At 39.8% G+C, this 18,072-nt stretch overlaps 1 protein-coding gene and 1 long non-coding RNA gene across 3 annotated transcripts in view; both read left to right on the top strand.

Moving 5' to 3' along the window:
- The first annotated feature begins 566 nt into the window (after positions 1-566).
- LOC127372062 (uncharacterized) overlaps positions 567-18,072 on the top strand; it is an 87,483-nt gene continuing 69,977 nt past the window's right edge. For both annotated transcript variants that reach the window (XR_007886517.1, XR_007886516.1), the window contains exon 1: positions 567-1,502. This is a non-coding gene — a long non-coding RNA (uncharacterized LOC127372062). The remainder of the gene's footprint in view (positions 1,503-18,072) is intronic.
- Positions 9,664-17,655, top strand: sdhaf3 (succinate dehydrogenase complex assembly factor 3). Its single transcript, XM_051415423.1, has 2 exons — positions 9,664-10,003; positions 17,219-17,655. Exons 1-2 carry the CDS (start codon positions 9,827-9,829, stop codon positions 17,411-17,413), a joined length of 372 nt encoding a protein of 123 aa, XP_051271383.1. The 5' UTR covers positions 9,664-9,826; the 3' UTR covers positions 17,414-17,655.

The following is an 18,072-nucleotide window of genomic DNA, read 5'->3' as shown; positions in this document are numbered from 1 at the left end:
TAGAAAGGCGCTATATACGTACAGTCCATTTACTAATTTACCATTTACCACCAGAGCAAGAGCAGATTGAACTGATATGTAAACATTCCTGAAAAATAGTTGCACTGTATGACAAGCCTATCTCCTCAGTGATGGACTTGCTGTTACAAACTCACAAGGTTCATGTAGTCCTTGGACCGAGTGGCCACCAGATATTTCCTGTGAATTTGAAAGGAAACCAGATGAATGAGCCCCACTGTTTCAAATGGTCTCATCCTGGTCTTTATGGTCAGGCCCCTTCATATCTTAAAGAGCTCATAGTACCCTATTACCCCACTAGAACACTGCATTTTCTGAATGCAGGGCTACTTGTGGTTCCTATAGTCTCTAAAAGTGGAACAGGAGCCAGAGCCGTCAGTTACCAAGCTCCTCTCCTGTGGCCTCTAGCACCACTGTCAGGAATCTTGGAGTTATCTTTGATCAGGATTTGTCATTTAATTCCCACATAAAGCAGACCTCTAGGACTGCCTTCTTTCAATTACGTAATATTACAAAAGTTAGACACATCCTATCACAGACAGATGCAGAAAAACTAATCCATGCATTTGTTACTTCAAGGCTGGATTACTGCAACTCTTTTTTATCAGGTTGCCCCAATAAGTCCATTAAAACGCTCCAATTAATTCAGAACGCTGCAGCACGAGTACTGACAGGAACTAGAAAAAGAGATCACATCTCTCCTGTACTAGCTTCTCTGCACTGGCTCCCTGTAAAATTTAGACCCCACTAGAACACTACGTTCTCTGAATGCTGGGCTACTTGTGGTTCCTATAGTCTCTAAAAGTAGAACAGGAGCCAGAGCCTTCAGTTACCAAGCTCCTCTCCTGTGGAACCAGCTTCCAGTTGTGGTTCGGGAGGCAGACACCCTCACCACATTCAAGAGTAGGCTTAAGACATTCCTCTTTGATAAAGCTTATAGTTAGGGCTGGATCAGGTGAGTCCTGAACCATCCCTTAGTTATGCTGCTATAGGCCTAGACTATCGGGGGATTTCCCATGGTGCACTGAGCTCCTCCCTTCCTCTCTCTTTCTGCACTCATTCATGTCCCATTAATGCATGTTACTAACTTCACTTCTTCCCCGGAGTTCTTGTGCTTTCTCGTCTCGCAGGTTCTCATGGATCCTGGTGGAGCCTCCTGCCATGGTCCTGCTTGACTGCCATTGCTAATATCACTGATATTAGTGTTATTATTATTATAAGTATTATTATAGCTACGGTTACTGTTGCTGCTGTTGTCACAGCTCATTGTCCCCCGTCGTTGCTGTTGTCATGTTCATCATCATCAGTCACTACTACTAGTGTAGTTGTTGTTGTTGCTGTGCACCTGTCTGTTTGCCTCTCTCTCTGTCTCTCTCTCTCTCTCTCTCTCTCTCTCTCTCTCTCTCTCTCTCTCTCTCTCTCTCTCTCACCCCAACTGGTCGAGACAGACGACCACCCACCTAGAGCCGGAGGATCTGTCCTAGGTTTCTGCCTTTTAACAGGCAGTTTTTCCTTGCCCTTGTTGCCAAGGTCTTGCTCATGGTGGTACTGTTGGGTCTCTGTAAATAATGTTATAAAGAGTTCGGTCTAGACCTGCTCTATTTGAAAAGTGTCCTGAGATAACTTCTGTTATGAATTGGCGCTATACAAATAAAATTGAACTGAATTGAATTAATGCATGTTACTAACTTCAATTCTTCTTCACTTCTTCCCCGGAGTTCTTGTGCTTTCTCGTCTCGTAGGTTCTCATGGATCCTGGTGGAGGTTATGAATTGGCACTATACAAATAAAACTGAATTGAATTAAATTGAAAATGTCTTGTTGCCATGTCAGTTTGTCAGAACCAGCAGATGTGATTGCCACCCACCTTGAGCGGGGGTCTGTCTGAGGTTTCTGCCTCTTAAAAGGACGTTTTTCCTTGCCGCTGTCGCCAAGTGCTTGCTCATGGAGGTGTGGTAGATGAATGTTTTAGGAGGGTTAGTAATTGTATACAGTTTGGTTAAGGGGTAGGGATTTAATGGTAGGGGTATGACAAGATTGATAAGAATCTGGTCACAATCACAGGGTCAGATCAAAGGACAATGTCTTGTGATTTACAGCAGTACTGTGAATAGGATACCAGACGTTTTTTGTTTGGATGTACTGAAAGGTATATAAGAGAGAGCATTCTGGAAGTCTGGAGAGAACATCTATGCTGTGGTATTCTCTCCATGTCCCTCTCTGTGTTCTATGTTGTTTCAAGAAACCCCCAAGCAGTTTTTTTTTTCAATCTACAAATTAACTTACATTAACTACACCACTATAGTTGCCTTGGGAGGATAATTTACTGCATCATACACTTAGTATTGTCCTTGTGCCAACGAAGAATGCCGTGTGTACAAAAAAACATAGTAAATGGCATTTCAAACTAACGGGATGTGTTCAAAACAGAGACTGCCTGCATAAGTCAACTCAGCAGCACCAAAACACTGTCTATCCACCAGCGGCCAAACACCTGAAGTAAATTGTGCGGAACATATATAATCATAAAAAGCTACCAGACTATCTTGTAAAGCCAAAGGAACTGACAGATTCCACGGTCAGTTCATCTTGAGAAGTCAATTCTGCATTCTGTTGTACAATTGAACACTGCAGCCATTTCTGTTTGTTGTAGTTTACCTCCTGGACCATAATCTACCATAATCTACAGAGTTTTTATCAAGTTTAGTCATTAAATCAGATAAAGTAATTATTGTAGGTGATTTTAATATTCATGTGGATGTTAACAATGACAGCCTTAGTAATGCATTTATATCATTAATAGACTCAATTGGCTTCAGTGTTAATAAACCCAACCATTGTTTTAATCACACTCTTGACCTCGTTCTATCATATGGCATTGATATTGAACATTTAATAGTCGTCCCACAAAATCCTTAGTTTTATTATTAGTGTAGTTGTTGCTATTGTTGTTGCTTTGCACCTTTGTCTCTGTCTCTGTCTGTCTCTCTCTCTCTGTCTCTCTCTGTTCTCTCTCTCTCTCTCTCTCTCTCTCTCTCTCTCTCTCTCTCTCTCTCTGTCAAATTCAAATTCAAATTCAATTCAAATTTCAATTCAAATTCAAAATGGGCTTTATTGGCATGAAAGTTTAAAAAAAAAAAAAAACAATATTGCAAAAGCAAAGTTTTCAAATACAATACAATAAATCAAAGATATATACATTATGAACATTATATTAGTTATATACAGTGTGTGTGTGTGTGTGTGTGTGTGTGTGTGTGTGTGTGTGTGTGTGTGTGTATGTGTGTCTCGATCACTCACTGTCCCTCAGGTTGGGGCATGTTAATACATACTGGGCAGCAAGGTGTGCCCGCTCTCCTTCTCCGAGGAGTATTTTTAATTTGGAGAGGTCGTTCAGCTCTTTGAAATCTGGAACCAAAGAGCTGAACTTGTTCAAATACATTTTTCTCGTATCATTTAATTTTGTACATTGTAGGAGAAAGTGCATCTCTGTCTCAACCTCACCTGTCGAACAGTGACCACATTTTCTGTTTTCTTTTGGTTGCCATGATGTTTTGTGTCTTCCTGTTTGGATTGGCAGTTTGTGGTCACTGAGCCTGTACTTGGTTAGGATCTGTCTCTGCTTTCTATCTCTGACAGTAGAGAGATATTCTGCTCATTCATAATCTCTTTTAAGGGCAAGATAACATTCCAATCTACTCTGGCTTTTAGTTGTTTCTTCCCAATGGTCCAGATAGCTTTCTTTACATTGTGCTATCATTTGCTTTACTCTGATTACTGTTTGTAGAGCAGTGTTGTTGTGAGGCTGGTCAGAGTGTGTCTGAGAGGGGGCAGTTAGCCTCAGTACCAACTGACATAGGGGACTCTTTTCTGGGCTCAGCTCTTGGGTTTGGAGGGCTTTGGAGTGGAGGGTGTCTCTGGGGCTGGATTTCAGGTGGTTAAAAAAGTTGAGCGTTCTCTTCTGAATGTTAATTATCAGTGGGTATCTGCCTAATTCTGCTCTACATGCATTTGTTGGTGTGTTTCTGTGTACATGTAAAATATATCTGCAGAATTCTGCATGTAGAGATTCTGTTGGATGTTTGTCCCAACGGGTAAAGCTCTGATGACTGAGTGGACCCCATACTTCACTACCGTACAGCGCAATGGGCTGGATGACACTATCAAATATTTTAAGCCAGATTTTTATTGGAATATGGAAATCATAAAATGTTCTCTTAATTGTATATAGAACTCTTCAAGCTTTTTCTTTTAGTGCATTCACTGCCATGTTGAAACTCCCTGATGCTGTTATGGTTATACCAAGGTAGGTATAACTCATGCTGTGTTCAATGACATGATTATTGATGGTAAATTGGTGTTTGTTCTCATGACACCTGGGGCGTTTTTGAAAGATCATGACATTGGTTTTCTTCATATTTACTGCCAGGGCCCAGTTCTGACAGTACCTTTCTACTACGTCCAGCTGTAGCTGTAGTCCTTGTTCAGTAGGAGACAGTAGAACAAGGTTATCAGCATAAAACAGAGACTTCACCTCTCTATCTAGGAGGGAGAGGCCCGGAGCAGCACATTTATCTATCTTCATGCCAAATAGAGTCGTAAGCTTTCTTGAAATCAATAAAGCAGGTGAATATTTTTCCATTCTTAGTTTGTTGTACATGTTTGTTGATTAAAGTGTGAAGGGTATATACATGGTCGGTGGTGCAGTGTTTTGGGAGGAAGCCAATCTGACTTTTACTTAAGATTGACTGATCCTCAAGAAAATCTAGTATTCTTGTATTAAGAATACTACAGAATAGTTTACCTAGACAGCTGCTGACACAGATGCCACTGTAGTTATTAGGGTCTGATTTGTCCCCACTCTTATAAATGGGGAAAATGAGCCTTTTGCACCAGATGTTGGGAAAACATCCTGCCTCTAGTATAATATTGAACAAATGTAACATTGCACCCTACATTTCAGGGGTGCTGCTTTTGAGCATTTTGTTTCTATTGCTGTCTGGACCACAAGCTTTTCTTGGCTTCAGACATTTTATCTGTGTGGTTATTTCTTCCCAAGTAATTTCGAAATCAAGGGGGTTTTGGTTGTCTTTAATTGTTTCTTCTAATTTTTTTTGTTTGTTTGTTTTGTTTTTCTTATATAATACACTGAATTGAATAGATCTGAATTGATTTGATTGGTATGTCTCTGTACAGATTTTCAAAATGTGATCTCCAGATTTCACCGTTTTGGATGGGTAATGTCTGCTGTTGCTTTGTGTTGAACTTGTTCCACATATCCCAGAATTGATTTTGGTTAATGGCATTCTCCATATCTTCAAGTTTCAATTTTTTTATGCTAATTGTGTATTTATATGTATTTAAAATTTCATTGTATCGAATGCGCAGGGCTGGGTTGTTCGGTTGGCAATGTTTCTCATTTTTCATTTTTCTCAGCTCTTTTCTGATTGTTTTGCATTCTTGATCAAACCATTTGTCAGTATCTTGCCTTTTAACAGGTCTCCGTCTTTATGAGGTCAGCCCTAATAGCTGCCTTATGAAATATCATATTGATATTCTCAATGGCTGTGTTTACCCCATCTCTGGTAGAGACATGTTGATTTTGAGTATATGTTGATATGTAATTCATATCGAGATCAATTCGAGTTTAAAGCCTTGATGAATTTGTCTCCACTGTCTGGGGCCCATCTGTAAGAAGGATTTAATTTATACAGCTTACTGGGTTCCCTTTTTGTGTCACTAATTTGACCTGACAGTTTAAAGAACACATTCATTTGGTTGTGGTCTGAAAGGGGGGATTGCTGTCTGACAGTGAATGCACTGATAGTTGAGGGGTCCATGTCAGTGACTGCATAGTCTACAACCCAAGAGCTGAGGAGTATGTGAACCTCCCTAAAGAGTCCCCTCTGAACCTACCATTAACTATGTACAGGCCTAAGGCCCGACAGAGATGCATCTCCCTGCCACTTTGATTTAATATTGAGTCAAGGTTATTCCAACTCTGTCTCTGTCTCTCTCTCTCTCTCTTTCTCTCTCTCACCCCAACTGGTCGAGACAGACAACCACCCACCTAGAGCCGGGGGCCGGCCGAGGTTTATGCATCTTAAAAAGAAATTCTTCCTTGCCACCATCGCCAAGTGCCAAGAAATTCTTCTACTTGGCCCCAAAAACCTACAGGACTCACTGTCTAAAGATATAGTTACTCTAGATGGCATTAACTTGGCCTCTAGCACCACTGTCAGGAATCTTGGAGTTATCTTTGATCAGGATTTGTCATTTAATTGCCACATAAAGCAGACCTCTAGGACTGCCTTCTTTCATTTACGTAATATTACAAAAATTAGACACATCCTGTCACAGACAGATGCAGAAAAACTAATCCATGCATTTGTTACTTCAAGGCTGGATTACTGCAACTCCTTATTATCAGGCTGCCCCAATAAGTCCATTAAAATGCTCCAATTAATTCAGAACACTGCAGCACGAGTACTGACAGGAACTAGAAAAAGAGATCACATCTCTCCTGTACTAGCTTCTCTGCACTGGCTCCCTGTAAAATTTAGACCCCACTAGAACACTACGTTCTCTGAATGCTGGGCTACTTGTGGTTCCTATAGTCTCTAAAAGTAGAACAGGAGCCAGAGCCTTCAGTTACCAAGCTCCTCTCCTGTGGAACCAGCTTCCAGTTCAATTCAAGAGAAGGCTTAAGACATTCCTCTTTGATAAAGCTTATAGTTAGGGCTGGATCAGGTGAGTCCTGAACCATCCCTTAGTTATGCTGCTATAGGCCTAGAGAATCGGGGGATTTCCCATGATGCACTGAGCTCCTCTCTTCCTCTCTCTCTCTTTCTGCACTCATTCATGTCCCATTAATGCATGTTACTAACTTTACTTCTTCCCCGGAGTTCTTGTGCTTTCTCGTCTCGCAGGTTCTCATGGATCCTGGTGGAGCCTCCTGCCATGGTCCTACTTGACTGCCATTGCTAATATCACTGATATTACTGTTATTATTATTATTATTATTATTATTATTACTATTATTATTACTACAGTTACTATTATTACTATTGTCACTGCTCATTGTCCCGCATCGTTGTTGTTGTCGTCGTCGTCATCATCTTCTTCATGTTCATCATCATCAGTCACTACTATTAGTGTAGTTGTTGCTACTGTTGTTGCTGTGCAACTGTCTGTCTGTCTGTCTGTCTGTCTGTCTGTCTCTGTCTATTTGTGTCTCTCTCTCTCTCTCTCTCTCTCTCTCTCTCTCTCTCTCTCTCCTGAGATAACTTCTGTTATGAATTGGTGCTATACAAATAAAATTGATTTGAATTGAATTGAAATTGAATTGAATTACTTAAGTATGGTACTGACCATAACATTTTACAGCAATTTTGTTGGCCAATCATACACAAGTTGTATCTGAATTTTTCTGCAGTTATAGAAAGAATATCAACACATGTTGTTTTACAGTTCTAAATGAAATCAAGTCAATCTTGACCATTGTAATAAGAAAACTGTTAGTGAGCAGAAAAGTTGCAGTTTGAATAACTGAAACTCATTAAATGTTATGATGTCCTCACCATCATCACCTGGCAGTGACCTGTCAGTCAGTTAACCTGACTGTATACATAATTCTGTTGCTCTACAATCTTTGGGTTCTTAGGGACTTGCAAGGCCTTCTTGACTTTAAGGGGTGCTATAAAACTTAAAAAATATTCACTGTAGACCTAAATCTGCATATAGTAATAAACGATGGTCAACAATCAGGGATCCTAGTAAGTTTGTTTGAAATGACAAAAAAAAAAAAAAAACAAAGTTCTTTAAACATCAAAAATCTCAAAATTCACCCAAATCACTTACACAAAAATCATGAATTTACTCAATGTGGATGTCAACATCTGGCTGATTTGCAGATTAATAATATTAATTCAATTTAATTTAATTCAATTTTATTTGTACAGCGCCAATTCATAACAGAAGTTATCTCAGGACACTTTTCAAAATAGAGTAGGTCTAGACCGAACTCATTATAAAATTATTTACAGAGACCCAACAGTTCCACCATGAGCAATATAAGAATTCTTATATTATCAGATATAAATACTCTTATATCAACCCATGTCTTCATGAGTTCTTTGTCACACCAAATGACATAAATAACATGCATATGTATTGTACGAACTTGTGTCAGTCACTAGAATTTGATTTCCCCACGTGGGTTCTAATGACAATCGGCCAAAACTGTCCAATCAACGAGTTACCTGTCTGTCAGTGTAACTTCATGTTTACTCCTCTTTGGAATGGGCAGACTAGACACTGCAATTCCGTATTACAGCCCTCTACTGTTTATGGACCCCTGTATGCAAAAATATTCAAATACACTAGACGAAAATAACATTTATACTACATGCAATAGCCCCATTCCAACCTGCTAGCAATGTTCCAATGGATCTGTTAGATCATATTGTTTCATATGACGCCAGTATCTTCACCCTGGCTGTAAAAGGGAGCCTCTGAAACACAGTGTGAGTGGAAGAGGTAAGAATAATGGGGTGGCCAATCCGATTTCAGGGCCAGTGCCCCCCCTCTGGAAATAGACCCCTGAGCACTGTGAAGAAACTCCATCAGTCCCTTCATTTCTGTCCAGTTATCCAGGATGATTAAAAACAGTTCCTCCAGCTGCTGCCAGGTGTCTGAACAGCTTTGTCATTTGAAGAGAATAATTCTTGTACTGGATGAGGATGTGTCTTACAGTCTCTGAGCTTAAGTTAAGTTATTAAAAAACATTCAATTAACCAAAATAAAAACATTAGACAATTAGAAGAAGAAAAGAAAACTAACTACAACTAAAAATAAATAGGTAATGTCTTTAGTCAGTTTGTTCAAATGTATTACACAACAACATGAGGAGGCATTGGTGCATATGTTTAATGAGCCTGGGATGTCTATATGGGTGCTTTTCATTCATCCCATTGTGTATATAATTGTTCTCCAACTGTCTTTCTCATTCCTCAAATGTTGAAGGTGTTGCATAACATCGGTAGGGTAGAAGTTTGGTGCATTACTTATCTTAAAACCTGTTTGTTAAATTATTATTATTATTATTAATGTTTATCTGACAAATCTGCTATATGTGAATCCGTCCCATAAAAATCTGCAAATCAAGGATCCCCAACAATGCCAAATACTCTGAATTCAATATTTACTTATATTACATTTCTTTAAGAAATAGCACAGAAGGATAAACTGGGGCGGCTGTGTCTGAGGAGGTAGAGCGGGTGGTCCACTCATCAGAAGGTTGGTGGTTTGTTCCCTGGCTCCGCCAGCTGCATGCCAAACATCCTGAACCAAAACATCTGCTCCAGATGCTGTACATTGGTGTATGAACATGTATGACTGAATTAGTTTCTGTTTGCCATCACTGTGTGAATGGCTGAATGTGGCAAAGACACTATATAAGTACAGCCATTTACATATTATATTCTTATGGTACTCAATTTCAAATCTACTTCTGCTCACTCTGTTCTTATGTCCTCCTATTTTCTTCTGAACTACTCAGAAGAAACAATTTCAGCAGAGAGAACTGCTACTGCTCCAGCCCAGTAGGTGGCGCTTAGTGCCTGTGAGCTTGTTTCCGAGCAGAAGAAGAAGATTCATTTCCGGGATAAACAAGGACATGTGTTGAATAATTCTCCTTGGGGATGTTGTTTTCTGTCTCTGCCGTTGAACGCCGTTATTCCTGCCGCTGTTTTTGGATTACAGGGTAACTTTGTTCTTAAACGTGCATTGTTGGGAGCTGTTAGCTAGCATGGCGGTTTCTGCTCATGTCTCCAAAGTCCGCTCAATGTACAAGAGGATTCTGGTCCTGCATCGGTTCCTGCCCATAGACCTCAGAGCCCTCGGTGACCAGTATGTGAAAGACGAGTTCAGAAGACATAAAAGTGCAGCTCCCGAAGAGGTGAAGAGCTTCATGACCGAGTGGGAGGTAAACCGGCTTACGTTCGTACACCGCCAACCAAAGCCCATTCAAAAATCTCTCAATTTAAAGTTTTCTTGAATGTGGATGAGCTGTTATTCTCTTGTCATTCAGATAGAAACGATCATCCTTTTCACAATGCATTTACTAAACACCACTTCCTCCAACAGAATGTACAGCTCCTTTGGTTACATTTGGTTGGAGTTCTCTGAATCTTAACTCTTATATAGCAATATAATGGACGGTTGCATTCAATTAAAGTGCTGCTTTATGTCCAGAATTAACCGAACGACTCGGGATTGTTTTGCGAGCCTGTCACGTTTGCACATTACTTCGGATGTGTTATATATTTTAAAGGGAGTTTGGCTTGAGATCCGCTCTGAGCAAGAGACCTCCTACTTGTTCTCTCAGTGGATTTTAAGATGTAGTCCCCATCAAATTAAAAATGTCAAGTAACTTATTCAGTGATATTTCATGCCAGATCTGTCTTTTTTATGGGGCAGTTCTTTCCAAGATATTCCTCTAAAACAATTAAAGCTGCAGGTAACTTTCATAAAAAAGATTTGCTGAGACTCCCCATGGTCCAACAATAACACGTTCAGCAGTTACAAGATCTACGCTGGGTGAAAAGTGAAAATGATAACTCGACTGTTAATGTACAGTGTCTCTCTAAATCACCCAAATCTCCCAGAGAAAGGACTGTGAACATGACCTCTGTTTGGTCAGTGGTAGCTGCTGTCTGCACTCAGTTTGACTTTTGACTATCTTTGAGGGTTTTTGCATCGCCAGTGTTGTATCAGTCCCTCACCACAGGATGGCAGAGCAGCTTCAGTAATCATAAGGTTTAGTTGGGTTGTAAATCTTGTAACTGCTCAACGTGTTATTGTTGGACCATAGTGAGCGATAGAAGTAACAGATTAAGCTTGGAACTGAATTGTTAACAAGCCTGTGCATTATCAGAGATGTACAGGTGGTTTTTGTATGTAGTTATAAATGAGGTCAGTACAGTCTGATGTGTCACAGTCCTCCTCTCTGGTCAGGAGGGTGGCAGTATAGAAAGACTGAGCCAACTGCTGATTCTGACAAACAGCGCTCATCTTCTGGCCAACAGGTGCCGTGGTTACCTAATTAATATCATACTTAGTCAGTGATACATGTTAAAACATGGAGAGCTGGCCTTAGCATAGAAAATGAACTCATATTGATACAGCCTTCGCATGAGATCACTTAGTTCACCTATGTACATGGTCAGCAAGATTGAGATGGTGTTGATTCCTCTATGATTTTACATGGATTATCCCAAGTTGTTCTCAGATTGCTTCAGGTACACGCACAAACATTTCATTGATAAATTATACATTGTGATTTTAAACTATCAATTATTGAACTACATCACCCCGAAGCCTTTTCTGAAAGCCATTTCAGAATCTGCAATGAAGATGATTACCTGCTAATTTCTGTAAACAAGAAACAAATGTCTTTTGAAGATCAGAGGTGGATCTAGAGAAATATTTATGGGGTGTCCATAGGGTGGCATGGAGACTTTAAGGGATGGCAGAAATATATGCTGATTTAATCACAATCACATATATCAATATTTGCTTGGAAAAGGCCCCAAATGAAGATATTTGAACTCAAAAAACATCATTGTGGCACATTAGTAAAACACTGAATAGAAATATCATAAGGTAGCATTATAAATCAATACTGTGTTTTATTTCCAAATCTTCAGATATTTTTCCAAATATGTTTTTTCATTTAACTTAAAGCTGCAGTAGGTAATTTTTATAAAAAATAACCTTTGTCATATTTACTGAAACGTTCACTATATCCTGACAGTAGTACATGAGACAGATAATCTGTGAAACAATCAGATCAAGAATCCACCGGGCCTGAACGAAAACAACCAATCATCGGCTCTGACTAGCACTAGGAGGAACCAGAGGAACCTGATTCCTCATTATGTGTCTCATGTACTCTCAGGATATAGTGAAAGTTTCAGCAAATATGACAGAAAGTTTATTTGATTTTTTTTTATAAAAGTCACCTACTGCAGCTTTAATATCATACTCAGTAACACATAAATAGTTGGTCTTAGCATAAAAAACGAACTAATATTGATTTGTTAAAAAAAAAAGTGAACTACTGCAGCTTTAATTAAATAAAAAAGCTTTCTTGAATCAGCAACGCTGCATCTTCTTCACCAGTATACCCCTGGTCTCACGCAGTAGTGTGTTTTGCCTCCTCCTTTTTTTTGTTTTGGGTCATTGCAATAATGATAATCATAAAATACAAATGATGCCATTTGTATTTTTCTTTTGGAGATACATTGTGACTACAGTATACAGTTATCCCAGGGCTAATCTGATCTGCTGTAGAAACCTCAGTCATATTGGAGTCAGACCGCCGTGACTGTAAATGGTCATTAATAAACCTGACACCAGCCTCAGACACACCTGGATTCACGTGCTGATGAGGGATCAGTATATGTGCTATCCAACCCTTTAGTTCCCAAAATAGTCTTAACCATGAGAGTATGCCAGGTCTTTTTTTATGTCACTATGGGGGAGAGCCAATGTTTCCCAGCACAATTACACACTGCTGGGGGGGAAGGTAAATCACCCATCTGCAGGTAATTTCTCTAATGAAGTAGATGGTGATTGCAGCTGGAAGCCTGAGAGGTCTCTTTGTCACTGCAGTAGCTGTGAAGTCACCGGGGAGAAGACTCACTTTCATTATGCTTCACTATATCAGTATGCATTGTTTTCAGACCCAGAGTCCATTTGAATCGTTCCCAATCAGGGGACCAATGGCTTCTGTCATATTCACTCTGGCTGTATTTCAAATGGAAACATTTCTAGGGAATCTTAGTTGGAGTAAAACCGCTGGGAGGGATTTGTGTGTGGTTTGGCTTGGAAATGTACAAAAAAATTACAATAAGGTCTCTGTTGTAATTGCTGTTTCATCTTCTGGCAAAACCAAAACAACAAAAACAACCACAAAATCCACAATAAATTGGTGTGAAAAACAACTGAGCTGGACTGCTGGCCCAATGTGGAAAGATACTCTCATGGCAAAATCTTTAATAGCTTTTTGTTTTAATGAGTCCTCGTCTAAGGCCAAAAGAATCCATTTCTAATTTTGATAGTGAGCTGAAAAGGGCTGTAGAAAGTGTAGCAGCTACTGGGGATCCAAAAAAGAAATTATTTAAGAAGCTATCAGTCATAACTATTGCAGGTGTAAGGAAATATAAAAAAATATTGTAGTATTGTATCGAAAGGACTGTATTGATTTTTGTGTTTAAACCCCCAACCGCTAAATAGCAGTGTTACGAACTAAGGGCTATGATATTGGCTGTTACAGGGACTGTGATAAATACAAGTGCAGATCCCACTGTTCTGACTGTATCAAATAAGTTTTAGACAAAAATATTTTTTTTGTAATATATCACAATATATTGAATTGTAAACCCTGCATCGTGATACATATGCTATCACCAGATTCTTGCCAATACATAGCCCTAATAACCATATTATATATGAAATACAACACAGTTAGTAGTTTTTGAGGTGAGAATTAATTGAATGTGAAAGTATATGGCTGGAAGATTATTCATTTATTAATGTAGAAAAACACAGTGTACCAAACTAGATTGAGTTAATATCAGACTTTCTTAAAGCTACAGTAGGTTACTTTTGTAAAAAATATTTTTTGTCATATTTGCTGAAACTTTCACTATATTCTGACAGTAGAACATGCAACAGATAATCTGTGAAAAAATCTGCTCCAATCACACACCACATTAACAGACAAAAAAAAATCTTAATTCCCTCACACCAAAATCATTTGCACCAATGGCTGTATTTGACAGCTGTTCTGAACACACCAAATTCTATTAAGTAATATGTGTAGGAGAACTCTCACAACACAATCTCTCTCTCCTGAGTGTTCCCCTAGTTTTCCTCTGTCCATTCTTTCAAAAGGAGGGGAATTTCCGCTGCGTCTTCGCTTACTCAGAAAAATACAGAGGAGGGGAAACAGACGAGGAGCGAGACTCAAAATGAGATTACAAGCACTGAGTGTTCAGTGTTTAATCCATTTATTTAAGACGCACCCATGGGAGTTCTCCTGGCTCTGTCGGGCTAAGTAAGCTCTCCCTGAATGTGTAAGGAACAAAGGAAGAGATGGAGTACTGTAAAAAAAAAAGAAGAAAAAAAGACAATGGAGAGATGTTTACATTATTGCAGAGAAACACCTTTATGTGGTGCACTATATGAGCTGCACAGAGCCAAAGAGTTTAAGAAAGATAAATTGAAAATGAAGCCACTTCCTCGTGTCGCTGTGATGAATTCATTTATTCTTATCGATCCTGGTGGAGCCTCCTGCCATGGTCCTGCTAGATTGCCATTACCAATACTGTTGTTGCTGTGCACCTCTCTGTCTCTCTCTCTCTCTCTCTCTCTTTCTCTCTCTCTCTCACCCCAACTGGTCGAGACAGACGACCACCCACCTAGAGCCGGAGGATCTGTCCTAGGTTTCTGCCTTTTAACAGGCAGTTTTTCCTTGCCCTTGTCTCCAAGGTCTTGCTCATGGTGGTACTGTTGGGTCTCTGTAATTAATGTTTTAAAGAGTTCGGTCTAGACCTGCTCTATTTGAAAAGTGTCCTGAGATAATAGAATTCAATTGAATAAGAAACCAACATGTTTACAAGGCTGTCTTTGTCAGGCTTTGACTGTATGAAACATGGCTGCGACGTCCCCCATAGGTAATTAAATGATCTATATGGAAAACTGATTATCAGCTGATCAATCTTGAGCATTTCACAGCTTCATTGCATGATAAATAAAAGAGGTAAGATAAATTTTCACCGTGTTAGAGCCTTTTGGGGAATCTTCATCCAGAGGGGAAAAGCTCAAACCTTCTCCACAGATGATGGTGTCGTAAAGGAAGCACTGTATTTAGATCAGCTCTATTTTAGCCAATACAAATTGCTAAAAATTGCTTCTGAGCCAACATACAAAAACATATTTAGACTTGTGGTTCGAACCAAAGAAAAAAAAAAAGTACATCCTTTAGGATTTGTCCCATTTTCTTTTAAATACAACCACAATGATGATATTACCAGAAGCCTTAAAGCTGGAAAGAGAAAAACCAAACAGAAAAAAAAAGATAGAAAGACGCCTTTGGTTGGTGGAGGATAGTTGGTTGTTGAGTCTCATTCCCAGGGTACCAAAGCATCTGTATTTGACCCCCTTGGAATGAGACTGAACAATCAACTATCTTTCGTGGCTCTGATTGGTTTTTCTCACTCAGGCCTGGTGGATACTTGCAGATGCCATTAGGAGCTCTAGGAGGAGCCAGCAATAATAAAAATAATAAAAAGTTACCTACTGCAGCTTTAACATGGATCAATAAGTGACGAGGCAGAGCCCTGTTAATATCACAGGGTCCAGAGGCATGAACACACACATTTACTCACCTGGACTTCTCCAACAAGTCCTTGAATGATTAAGTAAAAAGTACGAGCACAAGTGTGCCAAAAGCTCCTCCCGCCTCAGGGAGGATATTTCCCCTTGGCAAATATTCAACATAATTACATTATGTGCAGGGGAAAAAAGCCTCTTTGATAAATGGCTTGTTATTGCTTACAGTGAGAACGTTCCAAAAGCCAAGATGCTTTGTGAATGGGCAAACGGCAGACATTCACGTGGGCTTTTCAAATGATGGATGGCTTTTCAGAAGTGAAACACACGGAGGTGGCCGTGGACCTGCTTAGGATGATTCATATACAGCACTGACAGCATTGACTCATCACACATGAGACGGTTCATGCTGTATTTGTGTGTTCAGACTGGCCCTGAGTGATATCAGTGCTGTCAATTGAAGAAAGAACATAACCTTGAGTTTACTATATGGTAAACGTTTTATATTTTTCTATTCAAGGTCTAATTGCAATAGACTAAGTGACAATAAGAAATGTGCTGTTGTGTCCTGTGGAAGGATCTATGACACTAACAGGGCTCTGCCCCATCTGTCACAGAGCTACTTCAGTCATCAGCGACTGTCACTTTTATTCTATCCTTTACTTTAAGGAAAAAGTGATACTAAAAGCTTGCCACTGAGGTTCAGTGTAAGCCAGACATTATTGGGTCCTATAGTTTATTCCTCCAAACTACTGAAGTAAGCAGTGCTGCACAAAATGGTAAAAACATCATATTGCAATTATTTTGACAGATATTGCGATATGATTCACCATTAGTGGGACTGATCATTTTTGCAGAATTTTAAAGCTGCAGAAGGTATCTTTTATAAAAATAACTTTTTGTCAATATTGCTGAAACTTCAACAACTTGGAGAAGAAAAGAAACTTGGCTCCTCCTACTGCTTCAAATGGCTTTTGAAAGAATCCACCGGGCCTAAAACAAAAACAACCAATCAGACACAAGAAAGATAGAAAGATGCTTTGGATTGGACGATTGAAGATCAACTATCTTTCTCGCCTGTGATATATTATCAGCATATTACCACAATAATTTTTTTCTGCATTATATACCTACCTATACCAATATATACGTTGTCCTTTAATCAAAAGGTTGGCGATTTGATCCCTGGCTCCTCCCGCTGCATGTCGAAGTGTCATTGAGCAAGATACTGATACCGAAGTATATGAGTGTGTATGAATGAAGTAGTCTCCATTTAGTAGTAGTAGAGTAATTGGCACCTTGCATGGCAGCCTCTGCCATCAGTGTATGAATGTGTGTGAAAGGGTGACTGTGACATGTAGTGTAAAGTGCTTTGAGTGGTCGGAAGACTAGAAAGGTGCTTTATAAGTACAGTTCATTTACTGTTTACAAGGATGTTACTGGGCCTTGCTTACAGTATTTTAATGTTTTGCAATGTATAGAATCATAACCCTTGTATTGGGATATGTGTCGTTTTAGCAGTTTCTTGCCAATAAATGGCCTTACTCTGCATGTGAGATTTTTTTCCACAGAAGAAGAATATCACAGACTTACCCTTTAATGAGGGTTGACTAAACTCACACTCGCCCTTTTGTTGTGATATTTCATTGTATGTCCATCTTGAACCATATGCTGCACAAGTCACACTGTGTGAAGTGTTTAATGAATCTGAATGTGGAGATGAGGTGGAAGACCAGGTGCTAAACACTGCTGCTATTCTTGTCTTGTGCTTAAAGTGGTCCACGTCTGTGTGTCTCCCCAGAACTACAAGGCCACCCTGCAGACTCAGGTACTGGAGTCAGCAGGGGAGCGACTTGGCTCAGTCAAGTTTGGGGCCGACCTGTCAGACATGACCCTTAGCAACTTCCAAGAGGAACAGATCGGCCAACTGTACGAACTCATGCTGGAATCCACCAAGGTCAACAGACAGTTTGACATCCAGGAGGACAGCAAATGAACAGAAATGTGCTCGGACAAATGGAAAAACAGAAGTCGCTATGATGAATTTAGACCTGTCATGTATTATCTCTGAGTGCCTCGGATGAACAGTGGTACTCAGAGGCCGAGTAGAGGCTTTTAAGAATATTTGATTATATTAAAGTGCTGTGTAATATCTCTGTGTTCCTGTGCTTGTCTCTTTTACAGTGACAATAAAGATGCTCCTCGTGCTCCTCTGCAGTTGCACTAAGGTGGAACTAATTAGCTTCCTTTGTCAACTTTTTTTTTGCATGAATATAATTGCGAGCTCATGGTCGTGAAAGAATGTGTCTCCCAAGCAGAAGCACCCAGAGCTCACATCAGCACGGCCACTTTCACCCTCAGTGGCCATGTCGCCATTGTTGGGCTGAAGCCCTCACTATCCATGTGGAAATATGAACAATGAATCCACACAGACACGGAAGATGTGAGCTGTGTCGAGAGGCGAGAGATGGAGGTGTTAGAGCCGTTATAAAAGTCAGCTCATGGTTGTTAATGCACCGATTGCCTCCCACAGAGTTCAGACGTCGCAGTAATTTCTCTGAAAATGAGTAGTAATCAGGCATGCACCATACAAACGCAAGACTTCTAGCAAGTCTTTGTCCTGCATCTGTTTCCAATATAATGCTCCTTTGAACC

Source organism: Dicentrarchus labrax, unplaced genomic scaffold (genome assembly GCF_905237075.1).
Source record: "Dicentrarchus labrax unplaced genomic scaffold, dlabrax2021, whole genome shotgun sequence".
Classification (NCBI taxonomy): domain Eukaryota; kingdom Metazoa; phylum Chordata; class Actinopteri; family Moronidae; genus Dicentrarchus; species Dicentrarchus labrax.
This window is presented reverse-complemented; position numbering and strand designations above follow the sequence as displayed.

Excerpts from the sequence above, each read along its gene's own strand:
- sdhaf3 (XM_051415423.1), top strand. The coding sequence starts at position 9,827 with ATGGCGGTTTCTGCTCATGTCTCCAAAGTCCGCTCAATGTACAAGAGG. Across the intron at positions 10,004-17,218 it reads GCTTCATGACCGAGTGGGAG|AACTACAAGGCCACCCTGCA; the intron begins GTAAACCGGCTT and ends GTGTCTCCCCAG.